This window comes from Haliotis rufescens, unplaced genomic scaffold (assembly GCF_023055435.1).
Source record: "Haliotis rufescens isolate VD_foot unplaced genomic scaffold, xgHalRufe1.0.p SCAF_15, whole genome shotgun sequence".
NCBI lineage: Eukaryota > Metazoa > Mollusca > Gastropoda > Lepetellida > Haliotidae > Haliotis > Haliotis rufescens.
In genome coordinates, this window is record NW_025963835.1 from 18217596 (window position 1) to 18241749 (window position 24154).

The following is a 24154-nucleotide window of genomic DNA, read 5'->3' on the forward strand; positions in this document are numbered from 1 at the left end:
ATTATCATGACCCTCCTCAAAGATGTGTATCATTTGTTACGACCCTCCTCCAGATACTGTCATATGTTTTGGTGACCCTTCCCAGATGCCCTCGGACCCAGACCCCTTATAACAACGACCAATTCCTCAGCTACAGAAGGGGCGGTGGGGTAGCCTAGTAGGTAAAGCGTTCGCTCGTCATGGTGAAGACCCATGTGGCACTACGTTTGGGCCACAAAATTCCAGCCTAGTTTGACAAGAATGAAACCATACTTTATTGTCAGTTAACTCCCTTGCCTCACGTGGCTGTTTTAATCTATGAAATGTGAAAATAGTGATGATGAGTTGATATAGAGGTAAACTTCTACCATGACACACATGGGGTGGTCGGGTAGCCTCGTGGTTAAAGCGTTCGCTCGTCACGCAAAAGACCCGGGTTCGATTCCTGACATGGGTACAATGTGTGAAGCCCATTTCTGGTGTCCCCCACCGTGATATTGCTGGAATATTGCTAAAAGCGGCGTAAAACCATACTCACTCACTCACTCACTCACTCTACCATGACATTCTGTTTGATCCACCAGTTTTATATGTCTATGAGTAATATATCAACTTTGATATTTGATACCAATCTCAACAACAACAAAGTCAAAGTCAACAAATAAAGAAAATAGATTTATTTTGTTTTCATACAAAAACAATGTCAATTCATCATTACTCCAGTATACAAAGCAATATACACCTTAGATAGCACTATCCTTTACAGCAGAATATGAACAGATTTACACATTTCTCATGGTGTGAATCACATCATCTGATCTGATAAATAACAATTGGCACTAAAGTGGCACTAAAATTACACTAAAGTAGCAGGAAAGTGGTACTAAAGATTGGGGCTGAATATTGTAAATCATAATGTACAGCCATGGAATATGGATTCATTCAAAAGGGTATCACAGTAATACCCTGTCACTCTTAGAATGACAAAGAAAAAAACCCAATGGTATTAGTCTACACTATCAACTAGGAAATGATCAACAAGCACTATTATTCTACTGAAATTGTGATAACAGTTTCAGTGGATGATGAAACTCCACACAGTATGCTGCAATGCTAAGATTTGTAAAGAGTAACTAGCCTCAAGACGCAAATGGGGGCCTATTCAAATAAAGATTTCACTTCTACCCTGGTTTCACTACTCTGGGATAATCCTTCAGTAATTTCATCAATTGTTGTTAAGACTAAAAATAATAAAAGTCTTGGTTCTCAGGCACATCATAAAGTTCACCGCACCTTTCGTTTATATTTCAATTTTTTAAAAATATATATAAAAAATCCTTAAATATTCCAAGTCCAACTTGTATTCCATTATTTTACTCATCTAGGAACACATTTATTTTAGGGAGGCCCTGTCCCAGGTTGATTGTACACAATTGTTTTATTGATTACAGAAACGTTTATTTTTTGTTACATACTAGTTTGTAAACACACACCCCCCCACCCCACCCCCACAGTGCCTGAGAACCAATTCTTTTATTTTTTTAAGCCTTAATGACACACAGAAACATTCCAGATATATGACTGCAACTTGTATGTATCGTCGAGTCTGGACCAGACAAACCAGTGATAGATATTATAAGCAATGATCCACATCATTGGGGTACGATGACATGCTATTAACCAAGTCACCGAGTCTGACCACCCGATCCATTTGGTCATCTCTTACTACAAGCATGACCTGGGAAGAAGCCCGAAGAACGATCATGGCGTAGCTGGCTTGACTCAAGACAATTGCCACTGACATGGCCATTCAAACAACCTTAGTTTTCACTGCTTCCCTGCATATTGTGATCTGGGTTCAATCCCCCAGTCGTCATCAGCAGTTATTCAATTTACCATTCCTAGAGTTGAAATGGCCATAAGATGGTGAAGTTTTCAGTAATAACACTCACACTGCTGGAATGAGTTCCGTCCTACAATCTGAGTTAGCAGGCTATGTGTGTTCAGAATGACTTGAACCGCAAGTACTGCCAATTGGCCTGGGTCAATCCCTCTTTTAGAGCCGCTTAGAAACTTACAATGGGCAAAACCCGGAAATCAAGATTGATCAAATTTTATATTAATCATAATAAATTATCTTCAATCTCTAATGAACAACAACTTTTCGTCCAGTTTTGCAGGAATGAGGTTGCCTCCTCGAGGTTTTCTTTGTACGTTTTGATTAATAATTCTCTACAAGTTAGCTTTGACAGACTTTGCATATTCCATCCTTGCCACAGCACGCTTGTGTACTTCGTCAGGGCCGTCAGCGAGACGCAGGATACGAGCCCAGGTAAACATCATCGCCAGGGGCAGGTCGTGGTGAAGACCAGCTCCACCATGGGCCTAGAGAGACAGACAGACATCAGGTAGACAGACATAGGGTAGACAGACATCAGGCAGAGAGACAGACAGACATCAGGCAGAGAGACAGACAGACATCAGACAGACATCAGGCAGAGAGACATACATCAGACAGACATCAGGTAGACAGACATACATCAGACAGACATCAGGTAGACAGACATACATCAGACAGACATCAGGTAGACAGACATACATCAGACAGACATCAGGTAGACAGACATACATCAGACAGACATCAGGCAGAGAGATATCAGACAGAGAGACATCAGACAGACATACAGACAGACATCAGGTAGAAAGACAGAGACAGACATCAGACAGACAGACAAACATCAGGCAGAGAGACATCAGACAAACAGACATCAGGTAGACAGACAGACAGACATCAGACAGACAGAGAAACATCAGGTTGAGAGACATCAGACAGACATACATCAGGCAGAGAGACATCAGACAGTCATCAGACAGACAGACATCAGACAGACATATATCAGACAGACATACATCAGGCAGAGATACATCAGACAGACAGACATCAGACAGACATACATCAGACAGACAGACATCAGACAGACAGACATCAGACAGACATACATCAGGCAGAGAGACATCAGACAGACAGACATCAGGCAGACAGACATCAGACAGACAGACATCAGGCAGAGAGACATCAGACAGACAGACAGACAAACATCAGACAGAGAGACAAACATCAGACAGACAGACATAAGGTAGACAGACAGACAAGGTAGACAGACAGTCATCAGGCAGACAGACAGACAGACATCAGACAGACATACATCAGGCAGAGAGACATCAGACAGACAGACAGACAGACAAACATCAGACAGACAGACAAACAGACAGACATACATCAGGCAGAGAGACATCAGACAGACAGACAGACATCAGGCAGACAGACAACCATCAGACAGACAAACCAACAGACAGACAGACATAAGGTAGACAGACAGACATAAGGTAGACAGACAGACAAGGTAGACAGACAGTCATCAGGCAGACAGACAGACAGACATCAGACAGACATACATCAGGCAGACAAACATCAGACATACATCAGACAGACAGACAGACATCAGGCAGACAGACAGAGTTCCATAGTTCCAACCTGTATGGTCTGTCTTGGGCCATAATTTTTATTGGGGGTCTGACAATTGTTCTCACCTGTATGGCTCTGTCAATGACTCGCTGGGCCATGCTTGGGGCTGATACTTTGATCATGGCTATCTCTGGTGCAGCGACCTTGGAATACAAACAAAAATGATAAAATTAAAAAAATTGTTCAACCTAAATATTATCTGATCATGTAGGCAGCCTTCAACATCAGGTGTCTAGTCTGTTCTATATCTATACAAGACTCACCTTATTCCCGTACACGTCCATCATGTAGGCAGCCTTCAACACCAGGTGTCTGTTCTATCTCTATACAAGACACCTTATTCCCGTACACGTCCATCATGTAGGCGGCCTTCAACACAAGGTGTCTGTTCTATCTCTATACAAGACTCACCTTATTCCCGTACACGTCCATCATGTAGGCGGCCTTCAACACCAGGTGTCTGTTCTATCTCTATACAAGACTCACCTTATTCCCGTACACGTCCATCATGTAGGCGGCCTTCAACACCAGGTGTCTGTTCTATCTCTATACAAGACTCACCTTATTCCCGTACACGTCCATCATGTAGGAAGCCTTCAACACCAGGTGTCTGTTCTATCTCTATACAAGACTCACCTTATTCCTGTACACATCCATCATGTAGGCAGCCTTCAACACCAGGTGTCTGTTCTATCTTTATACAAGACTCACCTTATTCCCGTACACGTCCATCATGTAGGCAGCCTTCAACACCAGGTGTCTGTTCTATCTCTATACAAGACACCTTATTCCCGTACACGTCCATCATGTAGGCGTCCTTCAACACCAGGTGTCTGTTCTATCTCTATACAAGACACCTTATTCCCGTACACGTCCATCATGTAGGCGGCCTTCAACACCAGGTGTCTGTTCTATCCCTATACAAGACACCTTATTCCCGTAGACGTCCATCATGAAGGCGGCCTTCAACACCAGGTGTCTGTTCCATCTCTATACAAGACTCACCTTATTCCCGTACACGTCCATCATGTAGGCGGCCTTCAACACCAGGTGTCTGTTCTATCTCTATACAAGACTCACCTTATTCCCGTACACGTCCATCATGTAGGCAGCCTTCAACACCAGGTGTCTGTTCTATCTCTATACAACACTCACCTTATTCCCGTACACGTCCATCATGTAGGCGGCCTTCAACACCAGGTGTCTGTTCTATCTCTATACAACACTCACCTTATCCCTGTACACGTCCATTATGTAGGAAGCCTTCAACACCAGGTGTCTGTTCTATCTCTACACAAGACTCACCTTATTCCTGTACACGTCCATCATGTAGGAAGCCTTCAACACCAGGTGTCTGTTCTATCTCTACACAAGACTCACCTTATTCCTGTACACGTCCATCATGTAGGCAGCCTTCAACACCAGGTGTCTGTTCTATCTCTACACAAGACTCACCTTATTCCTGTACACGTCCATCATGTAGGCAGCCTTCAACACCAGGTGTCTGTTCTATCTCTACACAAGACTCACCTTATTCCTGTACACGTCCATCATGTAGGCAGCCTTCAACACCAGGTGTCTGTTCTATCTCTATACAAGGCTCATCTTATTACAGTACACGTCCATCATGAAGGCAGCCTTCAACACCAGGTGTCTGTTCTATCTCTATACAAGACTCACCTTATTCCCGTAGACGTCCATCATGTAGGAAGCCTTCAACACCAGGTGTCTGTTCTATCTCTATACAAGACCCACCTTATTCCCGTACACGTCCATCATGTAGGCAGCCTTCAACACCAGGTGTCTGTTCTATCTCTATACAAGACTCACCTTATTCCCGTACACGTCCATCATGTAGGCAGCCTTCAACACCAGAAGACGAGTCTGCTCTATCTCTATACGAGACTCACCTTATTCTGTACACGTCCATCATGTAGGCAGCCTTCAACACCAGAAGACGAGTCTGCTCTATCTCTATACGAGACTCACCTTATTCCCGTACACGTCCATCATGTAGGCAGCCTTCAACACCAGGTGTCTGTTCTATCTCTATACAAGACTCACCTTATTCCCGTACACGTCCATCATGTAGGCAGCCTTCAACACCAGAAGACGAGTCTGCTCTATCTCTATACGAGACTCACCTTATTCCCGTACACGTCCATCATGTAGGCAGCCTTCAACACCAGGTGTCTGTTCTATCTCTATACAAGACTCACCTTATTCCCGTACACGTCCATCATGTAGGCAGCCTTCAACACCAGGTGTCTGTTCTATCTCTATACAAGACACCTTATTCCCGTACACGTCCATCATGTAGGCAGCCTTCAACACCAGGTGTCTGTTCTATCTCTATACAAGACACCTTATTCCCGTACACGTCCATCATGTAGGCAGCCTTCAACACTAGGTGTCTGTTCTATCTCTATACAAGACCCACCTTATTCCCGTACACGTCCATCATGTAGGCAGCCTTCAACTACAGGTGTCTGTTCTATCTCTATACAAGACACCTTATTCCCGTACACGTCCATCATGTAGGCAGCCTTCAACACCAGGTGTCTGTTCTATCTCTATACAAGACTCACCTTATTCCCGTAGACGTCCATCATGTAGGCGGCCTTCAACACCAGGTGTCTGTTCTATTTCTATACAACACTCACCTTATTCCCGTACACGTCCATCATGTAGGCAGCCTTCAACACCAGGAGTCGAGTCTGTTCTATCTCTATACGTGACTGGGCGATGTCAGCCTGTATCGTTCCCTGAGCTGCTAAAGGCTTCCCGAAGGCAATTCTTTCCTGAGTCTGAAACATGGGCAAACACAGACTGAACTCCACCTAACCTGACTCAGAGGCAATCCCCTCTCTCATCACAGAGGTTCAGCATTCTATCTTTGGCAGCAAGTATCATTAAGCAATCTCTGTTACCACGGCTCTTGTAGTCTCTAGATGAAGATCCAGGGTATAGAATAGGTCTTCAGCAACCCATGCTTGTCGTAAGAGGTGACTAACGGGATCGGTTCGGTTCGTCAGACTCACCTCCCTGATTTGGTTGATGCATGTCATCGTATCCCAATTGTGTGGATCGATGCTCATGATATCAATCACTGGATTGTCTAGTCCAGACTCAATTATTTACAGACCACCGTCATACAGTTGGAATATTGCTGAATATGGCGTTAAACCACAAACAAACTAGATTTAATTAGTTTGAAAATATCTCCTTTTGAATCCCCCCCAAAACTTATGAACTACATGATATAATTTGACAAAATATGTATTAACTGTCTTACATGAAACAGTTGATACTTGTATTTTCCGATGTTTTTCCGTGTTTAATGGTGCAGTTTTATATTGCAGCAATATTATGGTGGCATGTAAGTGTTTGAGAATGGACATGACTGATGGAATGAGTTATGTCCCATAATGTTAGGTATACTAACAAGCAATCAACCAAGTCACAGAACCTCACCATAAGATCCATTCTAGTCACTTCAACAGCCGAGCTCTAGGGGCCTATTCTAACTCGAAACCCCCACTGAGGCATGACAAAGTACTGTCGGAAATGCCAGAAAAATCCTTCTGGCTTCAATAAACAAGTACGAATCATAGGGCTATGAAAACGGCATATATCAAAAGACGTGAATCCACCTAATCTCGTGGAGAGCAATAATTAATGTAGTCTGGGAAACATTTCTTGTGTCCTTAATTTCCTCTCGAATTCTACTACAAGTTGGGGGTACCTTCTGCTCCTAAAGCCTGTACACTATACGCCTGATCACCCCTGTATCCAAGCTGTCTGATAACCTTTTACGTCCCGGTTTTGCTTTTGACACGACCCCTATATTCTTTGTTAGTTTATCATACCGAAGACTTGTTGGTATGAAAGTCCCGGCGCTTAGCCAGTTCAGTAATACACCCTATCTAAACTAATACAGTCAAGTATCGTTAATCCGACACTCGTTAATCTGACAATCGGCTTTATCTGACACTAATGATGGGAACCGATTAAATGAGTGCTATTTAGACCCGTTAATCCGACAGTCTCACACTCCGACTCCGACACACCTTATTTGCAACGAATTACCGAAATCACTCATTAATCAGTCTCGTTAATCCGACACAGTGATCAGCGTACTCCGTGGTCATCTGCCCGCGAGTACACAGCCCCGTGTTTTGATGCGAGTCGAATCGGCTGGTAGCTGCTTATTACAACGGCTGCAGAGATAAACTTACTTAACAATAAACAAGTAATGCTTTAAATAAACAAAACAGGATTAATCACATGCATAGATTACCTCAATATCATTAAAATCAGATACAAGTTCTCGCTATCGTATGCAACCAACCATGTCGGATTAACAGGACTTGACTGCATGTACATGGTTTCCCTCTATCTCTCTCGGGGGGCACAGCCGGCCCAGTCGTCTAAGGTGCCGCGATTCGCTGTGCAGAGTTGCATCCCTTGGGCACGCCAGAAACCTATGACTGGGTTCGAATCCCAGTTCGCCCCAATTATGTTTCTAGGTTTGTCAGCACCATACCCATGCTCGTGGGTTTCACCGAAGTGGTAAACGTCTTAGACCTGCATCACTTCGGGCTTTCCTCCCACATTAAGCTGACACGCCATGATATAACTTGAACCCAACTCACTCACTCTATCTCTCTCAAGTGTAAAGAACTAACTACAGACTCCATGTCGTATACCATGGCTATGGCTATGTAAGTGTAATGCAACATGCATCATGTGAGCAGAGTTGACTGACAAAACAAATGTAGCGTCATTTTCTTATTTTATATGATGCACATCAAGAATTTTCTCCAAATGACTCATTTTTGTGGATTAGATCTTATATGAAGACTACATTATTTTAATGACGGAGTCACATGCGCATATGTCTATAGTTTGTTTCAGACTTCTCCCATTGGACTCCCACGTTTACTCCTGTATTACTGTTGAGACTCCTTGTGACTGAAATACTTCAAACCACAGGTATAGGTAGATCGGTAGTTACTCTATATTTCAAAAGCAACAGTTTTTGAAAAAATTCTATCCTTTTTTAACAGGCAAAATTTTTCTAGCATTTCTGACAATACTATAGTATTCATATACTTAATGTCATTATCTTGGTGCTCTGGCATACATGTATATCAAAATTTGTGGTTTTGCAAAACATATAAAGATTGCTATGTCTGGCCTTGACCTTCTTCTACTCACTCTCTTCACCATCAACTCAAGTGCCCGTTCCGCATTGCCGATCAGCCTCATACAGTGATGGATGCGACCAGGGCCCAGACGACCTTGAGCTATCTCAAACCCTCGACCTTCACCCAGGAGGATGTTGGAGGCAGGAACCCGCACATTTTCAAACACGACTTCTCCATGGCCGGCTGGCACACAAAAATATGACACAACTAAGTATACCGAATTCGACGTAATAAGCGCCCAGGGCCCTCTCAAAAATAGAAATATGGGGCTCTTATTAGAATATTATTTTGGTGGAAAAACAGAGTTGAAAGATAAATTTCATGGTTTATGCTGACAGACTGAAATGTTTATATGCGACAGATATATTTTTCCAGAATTTAATTGCCCATAATTAAGAATGCATATAACACATGAGTGCGTATTATGCGCAAATAAAGAATTCTTGTGTACATTGATCAATCGGAAGGGGTGCTACGGGTAAATGGGATTGTTCACAAGCCAATATATTAGCAAATATCGCAGTGGGTGCTTATTAGAGAGGGGCGCTTATTACGTCAAATACGGTAACTGAAAACTATTTTACCAAGAAATGAATAAATTAGAAGCATCTCTTGAACAATGATCTTTAATTTTGCAAGCATAGATTTCTTGACTGGCCTATGATGGGCAGTATGTAGCAGATACAATTCATGTGTTTCCAGAATTGTTGGTGTTTGTGAGCATTCAACCCTTTTCTTTTGAACCAAAAGCTTTAGTCGGAGCTTGTAAGGTTTCGAATGTTAAATATCTGCCCATCAAATACTCAATAACACCAGCAGATCATAATCAGGCCATGTTTTTCAGTGAATTAAATTGGGCCACACATTACTATTTGTTTTACAGCATACAGTCATCACTGCTATAGTTCTATATAAGATGTATGTGTGATGTAGATGTACCTGGACTGTCTTCGTATCCGAACACAGTGAGTGGCCGGACAATCTTCACTCCCGGAGCGTCCATCGGGACGAGGATCATACTCTGCTGCTGATGTCTTGCCGCTCCTGTGTCCGTCTTGCCCATAAATACACAGAGCTTACATCGGGGGTCGAGGGCACCTTGTGTAGAGAAGGAACTCCGATTTACACGATATTCTTACGTCTAATATACCAGTGAGTTATGTCAACTCCATATTTTAATGACTGCCTCCCTGGCCGCATCATACCAAAAGATGTTAAAAAATTGTTCTTGTTGTTACCCTGCCTGACGCTCGGGATTAAGGGGATAAAACAAGGACTGGTCAGCTCGGAGTCAGTATACTGTGTCTGAGTGGGGTATTTATTTTAAACTGGTATCTCAGTGTGCTAGCACTATAAAAATCAGCATTAGCCCGGACTAGTACTCGCGCGCACGCACGCATGCATGCACGCACACACGAATGCACGCAGGCACGCACGCACGCACGTACTGGTGCATGGGTGCAATAATCTTGGACGCGACGAAAAAAACCCTTTTCACCTCACCTCATCTCACCATATTTTAACCTAAAAAAGGAAAATGTAGATCACAGAGTAAGAAAGGGATCATGCTGCTTTTAACATGTTCCGGCAATATCACAGCAGGGGACACTAGAAATGAGCTTCAGAGGATTTTGGAAAACTAGGGATGCACATAACAACCAAGTAAACAAGTAAGGTGTCTGTGCATCCCCTTCTGGATGTGAAAATGGGCTTCACAACTTGTTCCCGAGCCTTCGTTGTGATAAGCACATGGTTAAACAAGGCTACCCAACTGCCCTGTACAGCACTGGTGAAGTCTGCAAAACAGGTCACACCCAGATTTTCTCAACTCAATGTCAGAAGGAAAATGGCAGCAGAGGTGGCTCCTCCTGGTGGTGATTTGCACCTAGCTGGCCAGGGAAGTGTGATGTGAGGTACAGTCAAATATCCTGGGATCTTTTTTCGATGGAATTGTCTAGAACAGAGGTCACCATCAGTAACATTTCATGCTGCAGACTTGTGTCCTCCTTCATCTGTCCTGAGTCTTGAGATGGGGAGTGCTGCAGATGGAGACTGGCAGATGACCCCTGTTGATCCCTGTTGACCACTACAAGTGGGAAAGGACATGCCTTTGCAGACTTGTATGGTCAAGATTTGCTAATCGGCTTGGTGCAATGTGTATACATGGTCAGGGTTGAGTACTCTCGTATATTCCAATCTTGCTGCCTTTCAGTACAGTGAGTGAGTGAGTTGGGTTTAACGCCAGTCACATCACGGCGTGTCAGCTTAAAGTGGGAGGAAAGCACGAAGTGATGCAGGTCTCAGACGTTTACCACTTCAGTGAAACCCACGAGGACAGGCATGGTGCTGACAAACCTAGAAACATAATCAGGGCGATCCGGGATTTGAACCCACAATCATAGGTTTCTGGCATGCCCAAGGGAGGCAACTCACAGCGAATTGCGGCGCCTTAGACGACTGGGCCACTAGTGCCCCCCTTTTCAATACCGAGGAGGTCTGTTTCTAAAGTACCCTCTACGACGACAATGACACCTTCTGACCTGCCCCGGAATGAGAGGACAACCAACTAGTTCTGCCTGATGTATTCCAATATGACACCCTCTCACCTGACGTCCACCACTTATGTCCGTTGACGATGTAGTCGTCGCCATCTCTCCTGATTGATGACTGGATGTTGGTGGCGTCGGAGGATGCAACCTGTCAATACAGGGGTCAGTTACTCTCATGTGAAGACTTTCAACATCATAACAAGGCACTGCAACCCAAGGACCCAAGAGAACTTAATGATGATGCAGGCGGTGCCTGAGAACCAAGACTATTATTTTTTTAGTCTTATCAATTTAGTCTTATCAAGCTCACAGAATCTCGCCTCTAGTGTCACATGCAAGTCTGATCACACATGGTAGAGTGAGTGAACAGGGTCTTATCTAAGATTCTGCCTTTGGATAAAAATGTAACATTGTTCAAAATTGAGATTTCTTACAAGTCCTTATTTTTTAAAATTCAGGGGTATTTCAATATTTCATTCAATGCAAAAATATATAACTGAACACAAAAGCCAATTTTTTAATTGGTCTTGTTGTCAGGGAAATCCAAGTTGCCTCTGTAAAACTATAATATTAGTTATGACAATAAATATCGGCCTCTGAGAAGGTCCGGATAGAGACTGGGCTGTAGGATGGGTGATTTAGATATACAGCCCACACTTAGCCCCCAGTGACTATTTCCTATTCTGGCAAATGAAATCTGCCCTACGTGGAAGACGCTTCCAGGATGACGAGGACATAAAGGCTTCCACAGAGGCGTGGTTAGAGGGCCAATCTGCGGATTTCTATAAAAGTGGTATTAAAAGCTTGAAGGACAAATGGAATAAGTGTATTGAGGTGAATGGAGATTATATTGAAAAATAAAAGTGCAAAAGATACTCTGCGATTTGGTCTTATATTGAAGTTGCAAAATGTATTGAATGCATCTCGTACCTGTGAGTGAGTTTGGTTTAATTATGCACATATATTATTCACAAGCTATGTGAAGTTCGAAACCCCAGATGGGTACAATGTGCAAAGCCCAAATCTGTTGTCCCCGCTGTGATATTGCTGGAATTTTGCTAAGTGGTGTAAAAACCATACTCTCAATCATTGGAAAGGAATAAGATTAAATTGTATCTCGTACATTTGGTTCGGTCATCCCGAAGCAGGATCGGATCTCCCCGCTCAGTAGTGGTGTCAGCCATCTTTGTTTTTGTTGGTCTGTCCCGTACTTGACCAGCACCTCCATGTTGCCTGTGTCCGGCGCATTACAGTTGAACACCTACACCACACAACACACTTGTCACAATTCATCCAAAAATAACAATAGTACTGTCTAATTCCACTTTTCAATTGCCAACATTTATAAATTCAGTGAGTGGATTTAACAAGTTTTGATCCTGATGTCTGACCAGTAATAGCAATGATAAACTGCCTACACAGAGCAGAACTCCACACTGCGCATGCTCAAACCACATGACATTTTTACCCATGTTAGCAGGGACATGAATTTCAATTCGTTCTCAACTCCCTGGGACTCATACAACCAAGGCTGTCTCTTAAGTGTTTTGAAAATTCACATAACCACCTAATCTACCAATGGTTTCACTGCAAAGTTAGAACAAAATCACCTGCTTTAGGAGGCACAACCGGTTGTTTTTACAAGATGTGTTTCAGCCCTAAAAGTCAAGTGTGCTGATCCACACTCTTAACAACGAGACTTGACTTAGCTTGACTTGATCTGTGCCTGTTTGCTGTGCACAGGACCATGTGCCAGTTGACACTGAACAAAATATTCTGGCAGGGAATAAGAAAATAGTGAATAATTGATGAATTATCCTACCTCTGGAGCCACAACACATCGCCCCATCTCCTCACACAGGAAGGCATACTCCAGGTTGGTGAGACCGGCTCCGAACTTCCGCTCTGGGTCAGTCTCCACTGGGAGAAACAGGTTCCATAAACCCTGGGCTTTGGCTTTATTCTGTAATGAACAAACGTCACATCAGTCAGACGTCTGACTAAGTCATAGCTTGACCTCCTTGTGTGGGGGCTTAATGATGTTTTCCAAAGTATTCAGTCAGAGCAGTCAAGGCAGCCTATATAGGAGGATAGCCCAATGTACTACAGTCCAAGTTTGGGCCTATATAGGAGGATAGCCAAATTTGATGCAGCCCAAGTTTAGGCCTATATAGGAGGATAGCCCAATGTACTACAGTCCAAGTTTGGGCCTATATAGGAGGATAGCCCAATTTGATGCAGCCCAAGTTTGGGCCTATATAGGAGGATAGCCCAATGTACTACAGTCCAAGTTTGGGCCTATATAGGAGGATAGCCCAATGTACTACAGTCCAAGTTTGGGCCTATATAGGAGGATAGCCCAATTTGATGCAGCCCAAGTTTGGGCCTATATAGGATGATAGCCGCCAATGTGATGCAGCCCAAGTTTGGGCCTATATAGGAGGATAGCCCAATTTGATGCAGCCCAAGTTTGGGCCTATATAGGAGGATGGTCCAATTTGATGCAGCCCAAGTTTGGGCCTATATTGGATGATAGCCAATGTGATGCAGCCCAAGTTTGGGCCTATATAGGAGGATAGCCCAATTTGATGCAGCCCAAGTTTGGGCCTATATAGGAGGATAGCCCAATTTGTTGCAGCCCAGGTTTGGGTCTATATAGGAGGATAGCCCAATGTGATGCAGCCCAAGTTTGGGCCTATATAGGAGGATAGCCCAATTTGATGCAGCCCAAGTTTGGGCCTATATAGGATCATAGCCAATGTGATGCAGCCCAAGTGTGGGCCCATATGGGAGGATAGCCCAATGTGATGCAATGTGGGCCTATATATACACTATATGGGAAGACAGCCCAAACTAACGCAGCCCAACTTTCGGCCTTTATCCCTTATATGCTGATGGACCAAGGATGATAATTAACAGATAAGCACTGTAAAATGTGAAATTAATGCATCTCCAAAAGAATGCGACCGCTGGCCTCTAGCCAAAAATGTGACTCAATATGAATGCGACACCCCGTCCTCTCAAGCATCAGTGGATTTGTCTTGACCCCAGCAGTGACAATTCACAGGATGTACTTAGTGTTTGAATGACATTGTTTATATACTTGTAACAAGTGCTGCTCAATAAACAGTGATGTGGAATACGTAGTTGTTTGTTTTCATTGTATGTCTAAGTTGGTATTTCTGCTATCCAAAATGTCTTACTGTTGATATAAATGCGATGTTTAATAATGCGAGACCACTCGCATTTTTCGCATTTAATTCACGCTCGCGTTAATATCAAGATTTACAGTATTCAATCTCATTAAAATCAGATCTTAGTGCTCCCTCCCGCTACACAAAGATCTGAGAACATCCAATTACAGGTGACCGATATGATGTTTTCTTTGTTGTTTAACACTGTTTAACAATATTCCCGCTGTATAAGGGAGGCCTGTAAAGAACCAAATCTGGACCAGACAAACCCGTGATATTATGAGCACGTTTCATGCTGTCCGTGTATGATAACATGCAATTAAACCAAGCGCGAGCACCGTATCAATAAATTGGCCTCATATGACAGCAGTGCTGCTTGGTACACATTCTAACCCAGACCTGGAACTGGCTGTCTTAGCCCCTCGTATGGTGTTTCTAGTTTTCTGCTGCTGTCTGCAATATTCCAACTATGTCACAGCAACATGTAAACATTAGAGTCTTCACAAGACACACCGCCAGTGGGTTACCATGACATGCAATCAGCCACAAATGTCAGACTCCGATCCTCGTTCGTTCGTTCGTTCGTGAGTGAGTGTGGTTTTACGCCGCTTTTAGCAATATTCCAGCAAAATCACGGCGGGGGACACCAGAAATGGGCTTCACACATTGTACCCATGTCGGGAATCGAACCCGGGTCTTCGGCGTGACGAACAAACGCTTTAACCACTAGGCTACCCGACCGCCCCCCGATCCCCATTAGCATGACAAGCATAAACTACTCGGGACTAATTCTACCCAATCTTCACAGTGGTAAGATTTTGTCTATGTATTCAGCCTGAGGGCTTTTCCCGGGATCATAGTTTTACATTTCAACCAAAACCGAGGAGGCGTGTTTTATCCAACTTATGAACCATCTAAATGCAAGAAATACCAGAAAAAATAAGAAAACATTTACATACCTTAAAGTGAATACCTTAGAGTGTATTGGGGTATAAAAGGAATTTGCTCAAAGCATGCAAAAGAAAAAACATGTGCAACATGGGCTAGCTGGAGTCATAACAAACTGAACGACTTCTCATCATCTGCCCCGATAGCTCAGTGGTGAAACAGTGGGTTACAAAACTTAACACGATATGTGAGGTTGCAGGTTTGATTTACGTAATTGAATTTTCATGGTAAAAAAATTTGTGACTTTATAGTCACTTTATATATCATCAAACACAATTGTGTTCACATCAAGAGGCAAGTTTATAAAATGTTAATTGTAAAACCTTGGTATTAGTGGTATGAACAATGGGGGTTCTAGACCACTCTACCCTGAAACTATTCACAGTATGTTCAATTTGAGGTTTCAAACTTTGCTTTGAAAACCTGTAAATTATCAAAGGAAAATTATAGGTATGAACTGATCTGATAGACCAACCCACTGTTTCACCAGTCAAGAATAACTTCAACTTAATTCAAAGGGCATGTTGACTCAGCCTTGACCCTCATGTGACCTGACCTTGAGATCGTGCAATGGCTGGAAAAGCTCCCATCTGTGTGGCCCCATGCTGTGGGCTGCTATATCTGCCTCGAGAGGGATGATGTCCTCATTGACCATCTTCCGCACCCTCTGATGGAGATCCTGAACCTGTTGGGACAAGCCCTTCACCGACACTGCCATGGCCCCTACAATACAGCGGATACACTTGCAATTAGGGCTGGGACGATACACCAACTGTGCGCTCAGATACGTATCATGATACCTTGCTCACAATCCTATACGTATCACAAGCCTTGGATGTGCTGTTATCTGTGGTGCATAAGCCACTTTTTTTATAGATGGGATGGCCAAATACCTGGCACATTAACGATTTACAGTTGCAGTGTCAAGTATGGCACAATAGACTCATTTTCACTTGTAATTAGTGTTTGGTGTAACATTTATTGAAGAATACCTTAAGGGCTGGGACAGGTAACTCAGGTACTCGGGTCGGGTGGGTCCTGAGTAGGTCCCGGGTACCCACAGGACTACCCGGACCCGTGGTTAGTCATGTGATATATTGTTTAAAGACAAAAACTCTATGGTTACACCACAAGTCACTAATGTTCGTATTTCTTTCTGACAATGCAAGCATTCCCTCAGACTTGTATATGTTTGAATAAAGATAAAGCTTCATGCAGTAAACTTCAGTGTATACATGACCAGATCGTATTACATGTGTATCTAAATACATTTTGCCAGGGCGAATCAAACAATCAAACTTTTCCAACTCGGACCGTTTGTACCTATCTCTAAATATCTACAGCAGGTGCCCGGGGAGGGTTGGGTAAGGTGGTGGGAACCCAGGTGGGTAAATTTGGACTTGTCCCAGCCCTAAATACCTTTGAGGTAAGAATCAATACTTTTTATTTAGTGTGCGACTGTGATCGATACTTGTATCGAGAAGTAAAAAATCGCAATCCATCGATGCATCGGTGTATCGTTCCACTACTACTTGTAATGTACACATTTACTGATTCAGTGCAAAGTCTGCTCAATCCATACGATAAAGATTTTTCGGGTCCCATCCCTTAAGCTTTAGACATTGGTGTTATCAGTCCAAAGTGTTAATGTTGTCTTAAAATAAACACAAGGGGCTCAGGTTCTGATTTCACAAGGGGCTCTTAGCGCTACATTGATCATAAATATAACACTACAACCTAAACTTAAAAGTTACAAGTCAGTTTCATAATTCTATTTAAAAATGTGACAGCTTATTTTTCGTCCTCACAATGTTTGACATGGGTTGTCAAAGTTTGTAAAGAGACACAGCTTGTGATTGGTTAAACTACAAATTGCAACCAATCAAAACATGTTTGTTTTACAGTGTTAAAGTGACAATAGTCACTCAAACAAGATGAAGAGAATAAATAACTCTTATCTCACAATATGGATTGGTTATGGACATTAAATTTTAAAAACATTATTTCTGATCAATTAAATATGATTGATCTACTGAGCTGGGAAAACTTTTTAAATTTTTGTGAGGAGAGGGTAGCTGGTCTCATAGCCTACTGACATGTACTTACCGACAGTGCCTGTGTGTGGTTGTGTGGAGAGGGTAGCTCAGCCTGTAGCCTACTGACATGTACTTACCGACAGTGCCTGTGTGTGAGAGGGTAGGTCCGCCTGTAGCCTACTGACATGTACTTACCGACAGTGCCTGTGTGTGAGAGGGTAGGTCCGCCTGTAGCCTACTGACATGTACTTACCGACAGTGCCTGTGTGTGGTTGTGTGGAGAGGGTAGGTTGGCCTGTAGCCTAATGACATGTACTTACCGACAGTGCCTGTGTGTTGTTGTGTGGAGAGGGTAGGTCCGCCTGTAGCCTACTGACAGGTACTTACCGACAGTGCCTGTGTGTGGTTGTGTGGAGAGGGTAGCTCGGCCTGTAGCCTACTGACATGTACTTACCGACAGTGCCTGTGTGTTGTTGTGTGGAGAGGGTAGCTCGGCCTGTAGCCTAATGACATGTACTTACCGACAGTGCCTGTGTGTTGTTGTGTGGAGAGGGTAGCTCGGCCTGTAGCCTAATGACATGTACTTACCGACAGTGCCTGTGTGTTGTTGTGTGGAGAGGGTAGCTCGGCCTGTAGCCTACTGACATGTACTTACCGACAGTGCCTGTGTGTGGTTGTGTGGAGAGGGTGGCTCGGCCTGTAGCCTACTGACATGTACTTACCGACAGTGCCTGTGTGTGATTGTGTGGAGAGGGGAGTTCAGCCTGTAGCCTACTGACATGTACTTACCGACACTGCCTGTGTGTGGTTGTGTGGAGAGGGTAGGTTGGCCTGTAGCCTACTGACATGTACTTACCGACAGTGCCTGTGTGTGGTTGTGTGGACAGGCTGGCTCGTCTCATACCCTACTGACGTGTACTTACCGACAGTGCCTGTGTGTGGTTGTGTGGACAGGGTAGGTCGGCCTGTAGCCTACTGACATGTACTTACCGACAGTGCCTGTGTGTGGTTGTGTGGACAGGCTGGCTCGTCTCATACCCTACTGACGTGTACTTACCAACAGTGCCTGTGTGTGATTGTGTGGAGAGGGTAGGTTGGCCTGTAGCCTACTGACATGTACTTACCGACAGTGCCTGTGTGTGGTTGTGTGGAGAGGGTAGGTTGGCCTGTAGCCTACTGACATGTACTTACCGACAGTGCCTGTGTGTGATTGTGTGGAGAGGGTAGCTCGGCCCGTAGCCTACTGACAGGTACTTACCGACAGTGCCTGTGTGTGATTGTGTGGAGAGGGTAGCTCGGCCTGTAGCCTACTGACAGGTACTTACCGACAGTGCCTGTGTGTGGTTGTGTGGAGAGGGTAGGTCAGCCCGTAGCCTACTGACATGTACTTACCGACAGTGCCTGTGTGTGACTGTGTGGAGAGGGTAGGTTGGCCTGTAGCCTACTGACATGTACTTACTGACAGTGCCTGTGTGTGGTTGTGTGGAGAGGGTAGGTAGTCCCATAGCCTACTGACATGTACTTACCGACAGTGCCTGTGTGTGATTGTGTGGAGAGGGTAGGTAGTCCCATAGCCTACTGACATGTATGTACCGACAGTGCCTGTGTGTGACTGTGTGGAGAGGGTAGTTCGGCCTGTAGCCTACTGACATGTACTTACCAACAGTGCCTGTGTGTGGTTGTGTGGAGAGGGTAGCTCGGCCTGTAGCCTACTGACATGTACTTACCAACAGTGCCTGTGTGTGGTTGTGTGGAGAGGGTAGGTCAGCCTGTAGCCTACTGACATGTACTTACCAACAGTGCCTGTGTGTGGTTGTGTGGAGAGGGTAGCTCCGCCTGTAGCCTACTGACATGTACTTACCAACAGTGCCTGTGTGTGGTTGTGTGGAGAGGGTAGGTCAGCCTGTAGCCTACTGACATGTACTTACCAACAGTGCCTGTGTGTGGTTGTGTGGAGAGGGTAGCTCGGCCTGTAGCCTAATGACATGTACTTACCAACAGTGCCTGTGTGTGGCTGTGTGGAGAGGGTAGGTAGTCCCATAGCCTACTGACATGTACTTACCAACAGTGCCTGTGTGTGGTTGTGTGGAGAGGGTAGGTCAGCCCGTAGCCTACTGACATGTACTTACCGACAGTGCCTGTGTGTGGCTGTGTGGAGAGGGTAGCTCGGCCTGTAGCCTACTGACATGTACTTACCGACAGTGCCTGTGTGTGATTGTGTGGAGAGGGTAGCTCGGCCTGTAGCCTACTGACATGTACTTACCGACAGTGCCTGTGTGTGATTGTGTGGAGAGGGTAGGTCAGCCTGTAGCCTACTGACATGTACTTACCGACAGTGCCTGTGTGTGGTTGTGTGTGAGAGGGTAGTTCGGCCTGTAGCCTACTGACATGTACTTACCGACAGTGCCTGTGTGTGGCTGTGTGGAGAGGGTAGGTCCGCCTGTAGCCTACTGACATGTACTTACCGACAGTGCCTGTGTGTGGTTGTGTGGAGAGGGTAGGTCGGCCTGTAGCCTACTGACATGTACTTACCGACAGTGCTTGTGTGTGGTTGTGTGGAGAGGGTAGGTAGTCCCATAGCCTACTGACATGTACTTACCGACAGTGTCTGTGTGTGATTGTGTGGAGAGGGTAGTGTGCCTGTGTGTGGTTGTGTGGAGAGGGTAGCTCGGCCTGTAGCCTACTGACATGTACTTACCGACAGTGCCTGTGTGTGAGAGGGTAGGTCCGCCTGTAGCCTACTGACATGTACTTACCGACAGTGCCTGTGTGTGATTGTGTGGAGAGGGTAGCTTGTCTCATAGCCTACTGACATGTACTTACCGACAGTGCTTGTTTGTGGTTGTGTGGAGAGGGTAGCTCGTCTCATACCCTACTGACGTGTACTTACCAACGGTGCTTGTGTGTGATTGTGTGGAGAGGGTAACTCGGCCTGTAGCCTACTGACATGTACTTACCGACAGTGCCTGTGTGTGATTGTGTGGAGAGGGTAGGTCGGCCTGTAGCCTACTGACATGTACTTACCGACAGTGCTTGTGTGTGGTTGTGTGGAGAGGGTAGGTTGGCCTGTAGCCTACTGACATGTACTTACCGACAGTGCCTGTGTGTGGTTGTGTGGAGAGGGTAGGTTGGCCTGTAGCCTACTGACATGTACTTACCGACTGGGCCTGTGTGTGGTTGTGTGGAGAGGGTAGGTCGGCCTGTAGCCTACTGACAGGTACTTACCGACAGTGCTTGTGTGTGGTTGTGTGTGAGAGGGTAGTTCGGCCTGTAGCCTACTGACATGTACTTACCGACAGTGCCTGTGTGTGGTTGTGTGGAAAGGGTAGCTCGGCCGGTAGCCTACTGACAGGTACTTACCAACAGTGCCTGTGTGTGATTGTGTGGAGAGGGTAGCTTGTCTCATAGCCTACTGACAGGTACTTACCGACAGTGCCTGTGTGTGATTGTGTGGAGAGGGTAGGTCCGCCTGTAGCCTACTGACATGTACTTACCGACAGTGCCTGTGTGTGATTGTGTGGAGAGGGTAGCTTGTCTCATAGCCTACTGACAGGTACTTACCGACAGTGCCTGTGTGTGATTGTGTGGAGAGGGTAGCTTGTCTCATAGCCTACTGACATGTACTTACCGACAGTGCCTGTGTGTGGCTGTGTGGAGAGGGTAGCTTGTCTCATAGCCTACTGACAGGTACTTACCGACAGTGCCTGTGTGTGATTGTGTGGAGAGGGTAGGTCCGCCTGTAGCCTACTGACATGTACTTACCGACAGTGCCTGTGTGTGGTTGTGTGGAGAGGGTAGGTCCGCCTGTAGCCTACTGACATGTACTTACCAACAGTGCCTGTGTGTGGTTGTGTGGAGAGGGTAGGTCGGCCTGTAGCCTACTGACATGTACTTACCGACAGTGCTTGTGTGTGATTGTGTGGAGAGGGTAGGTGCGCCTGTAGCCTACTGACATGTACTTACCGACAGTGCTTGTGTGTGATTGTGTGGAGAGGGTAGGTCCGCCTGTAGCCTACTGACATGTACTCACCGACAGTGCTTGTGTGTGATTGTGTGGAGAGGGTAGGTCGGCCTGTAGCCTACTGACATGTACTTACCGACAGTGCTTGTGTGTGATTGTGTGGAGAGGGTAGGTCGGCCTGTAGCCTACTGACATGTACTTACCGACAGTGCCTGTGTGTGGAGAGGGTAGGTCCGCCTGTAGCCTACTGACATGTACTTACCGACAGTGCCTGTGTGTGGTTGTGTGGAGAGGGTAGCTCGGCCTGTAGCCTACTGACATGTACTTACCAACAGTGCCTGTGTGTGGTTGTGTGGAGAGGGTAGGTCAGCCTGTAGTTTACTGACAGGTACTTACTGACAGTGCTTGTGTGTGATTGTGTGTGAGAGGGTAGCTCCGCCTGTAGCCTACTGACATGTACTTACCGACAGTGCCTGTGTGTGGTTGTGTGGACAGGGGTCGGGACATGTATGTCATCATGGACCTGGTACTTGTGGAATATGCTCTTCGCCCTGACTGGACCTGGGATCCCGTGCCCTGCTGGGATGCCATCTTCCATCCAATGTCGGACATTGTCTCGGCATACTTGCCAACTTTCTCAGCAATCGGGGAACTTCCTTGTCCTATAGTGGAAGAAGAACACGCTAGCCTACACTGACAAGACATAGTTGTCGTCACTGATGCACACTCTTCTCCACAACATCCTACCCACGAAGTCAGGGTTGATATATTGATTTCAACTTCCCTATATTCGGCCTGAGGGCTTTCTCCGAGATCATAGTTTTACATTTTCAACCAAAACCAAGGAGGCGTGTTTTATCCAACTTATGAACCATCTAAATGCAAGAATTACCAGAAAAAATAAGAAAACATTTACATAGCTTAAAGTGAAACAGTTTATCATGGTATAAAAGGAACTCGCTCAAAGCATGCGAGAGAAAAAAACATGTGCAGCATGGACTAGCTGGAGTCATGATATAATAAACTGAACAACCTCTCATCACCTGCCCTGGTAGCTCAGTGGGTTACAAAATTACAATATGTGAGGTTGCAGGTTAGATTCACGTAATTTTAATTTACATGATAAAAAAGAATTGGGACTTTCAACCAATCATCAAACACAACTGTGTTCCCATCAAGAGGCAAGCTCATAAAAAGTTAATTGTAAAACCTAGGTATTACAATTGGAATGTATTTATCTGGGGCTGGGCATTCCACTGGGACATCCCGGGCATTGCAGATATTGCCTGCCTGTAACTGTAGTATGACGTCATCAGTGGTTTATAAGATACTTTTCTAGCAAGCTCATGTTAGAGGTCACTGGGAGTAGATAACTCCGAACTTACCACACCTAACAACTCAGGTCGACATTGACTATGTAAACTTAAAACAGATATATTGAAAAACAAAACCTTTTACTTTGGGGCTTCAATAAAACTAAATTAATTCATGGAAACACTACAGGGTCATACCTGAGATGGCTCGTTTATAGACACCTTGACAGATTGCAGCAAACCTAAAGAAGGTGAAGGCCATGTAGAAATCCAAGTTTGTGATTGGTGGAATGTTCATTCTCTCGCAGTACTGGGCAACAAATTCCTGGACTGTTGGAATACCAAGCTTCGACACATCCTCACCAACAAATCCTGATGTGAACAAAATCTTCCTTAGTTAGTGTTATTTAACAATGTATATGGCATAATAATCCTGATAATTTTTAGGATGTATTTCTAGTACCTTAAGCTAAAAATAATAATAATAATAGTCTTGGTTCTCAGGCACAGCCCACATCATCATGAAGATCACTGCACATTTTGTTTTTGTTTCCATTTTTATTTGTTTGTGTGCATTGTGTTTAAGTAATAGGATTTTTATATTTTTAAAAAAAATGGAAATAAAAACAAAACGTGCGGCAGACTTCATGATGATGTGGGTGGTGCTTGAGAACCATGACTATTATTGTTTTTAGCCTTATATCCTTTTTTGGTCAGTGTATAATCCCCATTCTAGGTTGATAAAGGCATTGACCTATTTGCCACCATAGTTTCATTTCTGAAGTGACGTCTCACCTCCATTGATAATGTCTCTAATGTAACACAGAAATTCCCTGTCTCAAAAGTGTAATTGGATAGAACGGCTATTTTTTGCCTTAGACCAAATTGCCAAAATGGGCTCAAAATGAAGCCATGGTAGAGAATGGATATAGGGTAGATATCACCATAAAGTGACATAAAATACACTTGATAAGCAAGGATGGTCCCCTTGTAACATTCATATCTTTTGAATGTACTTCAAGAACTGCTGAATATTGACTTTTCAATTTGTTGGAATTTTTTTCGTACATCATAAAGCTTGTTGCAATATAGAAAATGTGACTTGAGTCTGTAGCAACAATACCAACCTGCAAATAATGGAAAGTCTTTAGGCAGATAGTATATAATACAGCTCTGAGCAAGGTCAGACAAGGGGTCACCAAGGGTAGATAACTCCCAATCTAGAACCCCCAGCACATCAGACTTGTATGGACTGAATATCAAGTTGTCCAACCTGTAAGGTGAAAATGAAACAGTCATAGAAACAGCACATTGTGAGGGAGAATTTTGGATGTCAACTTCTTCATAATGAGTAACACAATGTTTCGGAGAGTAAGGTTACTCCTTCATCAGGTGAGGTCGAAAACCCTGAGTGAACTTTGACCACCCAATCAGATGA

At 44.5% G+C, this 24154-nt stretch overlaps 1 protein-coding gene across 3 annotated transcripts in view; it reads right to left on the bottom strand.

The window, feature by feature from the left end:
• Positions 1-1588: 1588 nt before the first annotated feature.
• The window catches only part of LOC124138658 (acyl-CoA dehydrogenase family member 10-like), a 38960-nt gene continuing 16394 nt past the window's right edge, over positions 1589-24154 (bottom strand). For 2 of the 3 annotated variants that reach the window (XM_046505406.2, XM_048396245.1), the window contains exons 11-22: positions 23844-23989; positions 22915-23088; positions 21868-22065; positions 15963-16129; positions 13087-13227; positions 12388-12525; positions 11322-11412; positions 9655-9813; positions 8726-8898; positions 6169-6312; positions 3571-3648; positions 1589-2364 (exon numbers count right to left, since the gene is read on the bottom strand). In XM_046505406.2, the coding sequence (XP_046361362.2) occupies positions 2212-2364; positions 3571-3648; positions 6169-6312; positions 8726-8898; positions 9655-9813; positions 11322-11412; positions 12388-12525; positions 13087-13227; positions 15963-16129; positions 21868-22065; positions 22915-23088; positions 23844-23989 (1762 nt within the window). In that variant the 3' untranslated portion in view covers positions 1589-2211. Of the gene's footprint in view, positions 2365-3570; positions 3649-6168; positions 6313-8725; positions 8899-9654; positions 9814-11321; positions 11413-12387; positions 12526-13086; positions 13228-15962; positions 16130-21606; positions 21626-21867; positions 22066-22914; positions 23089-23843; positions 23990-24154 lie in introns of all 3 variants that reach the window. The other variant, XM_048396246.1, reaches the window with a different exon arrangement.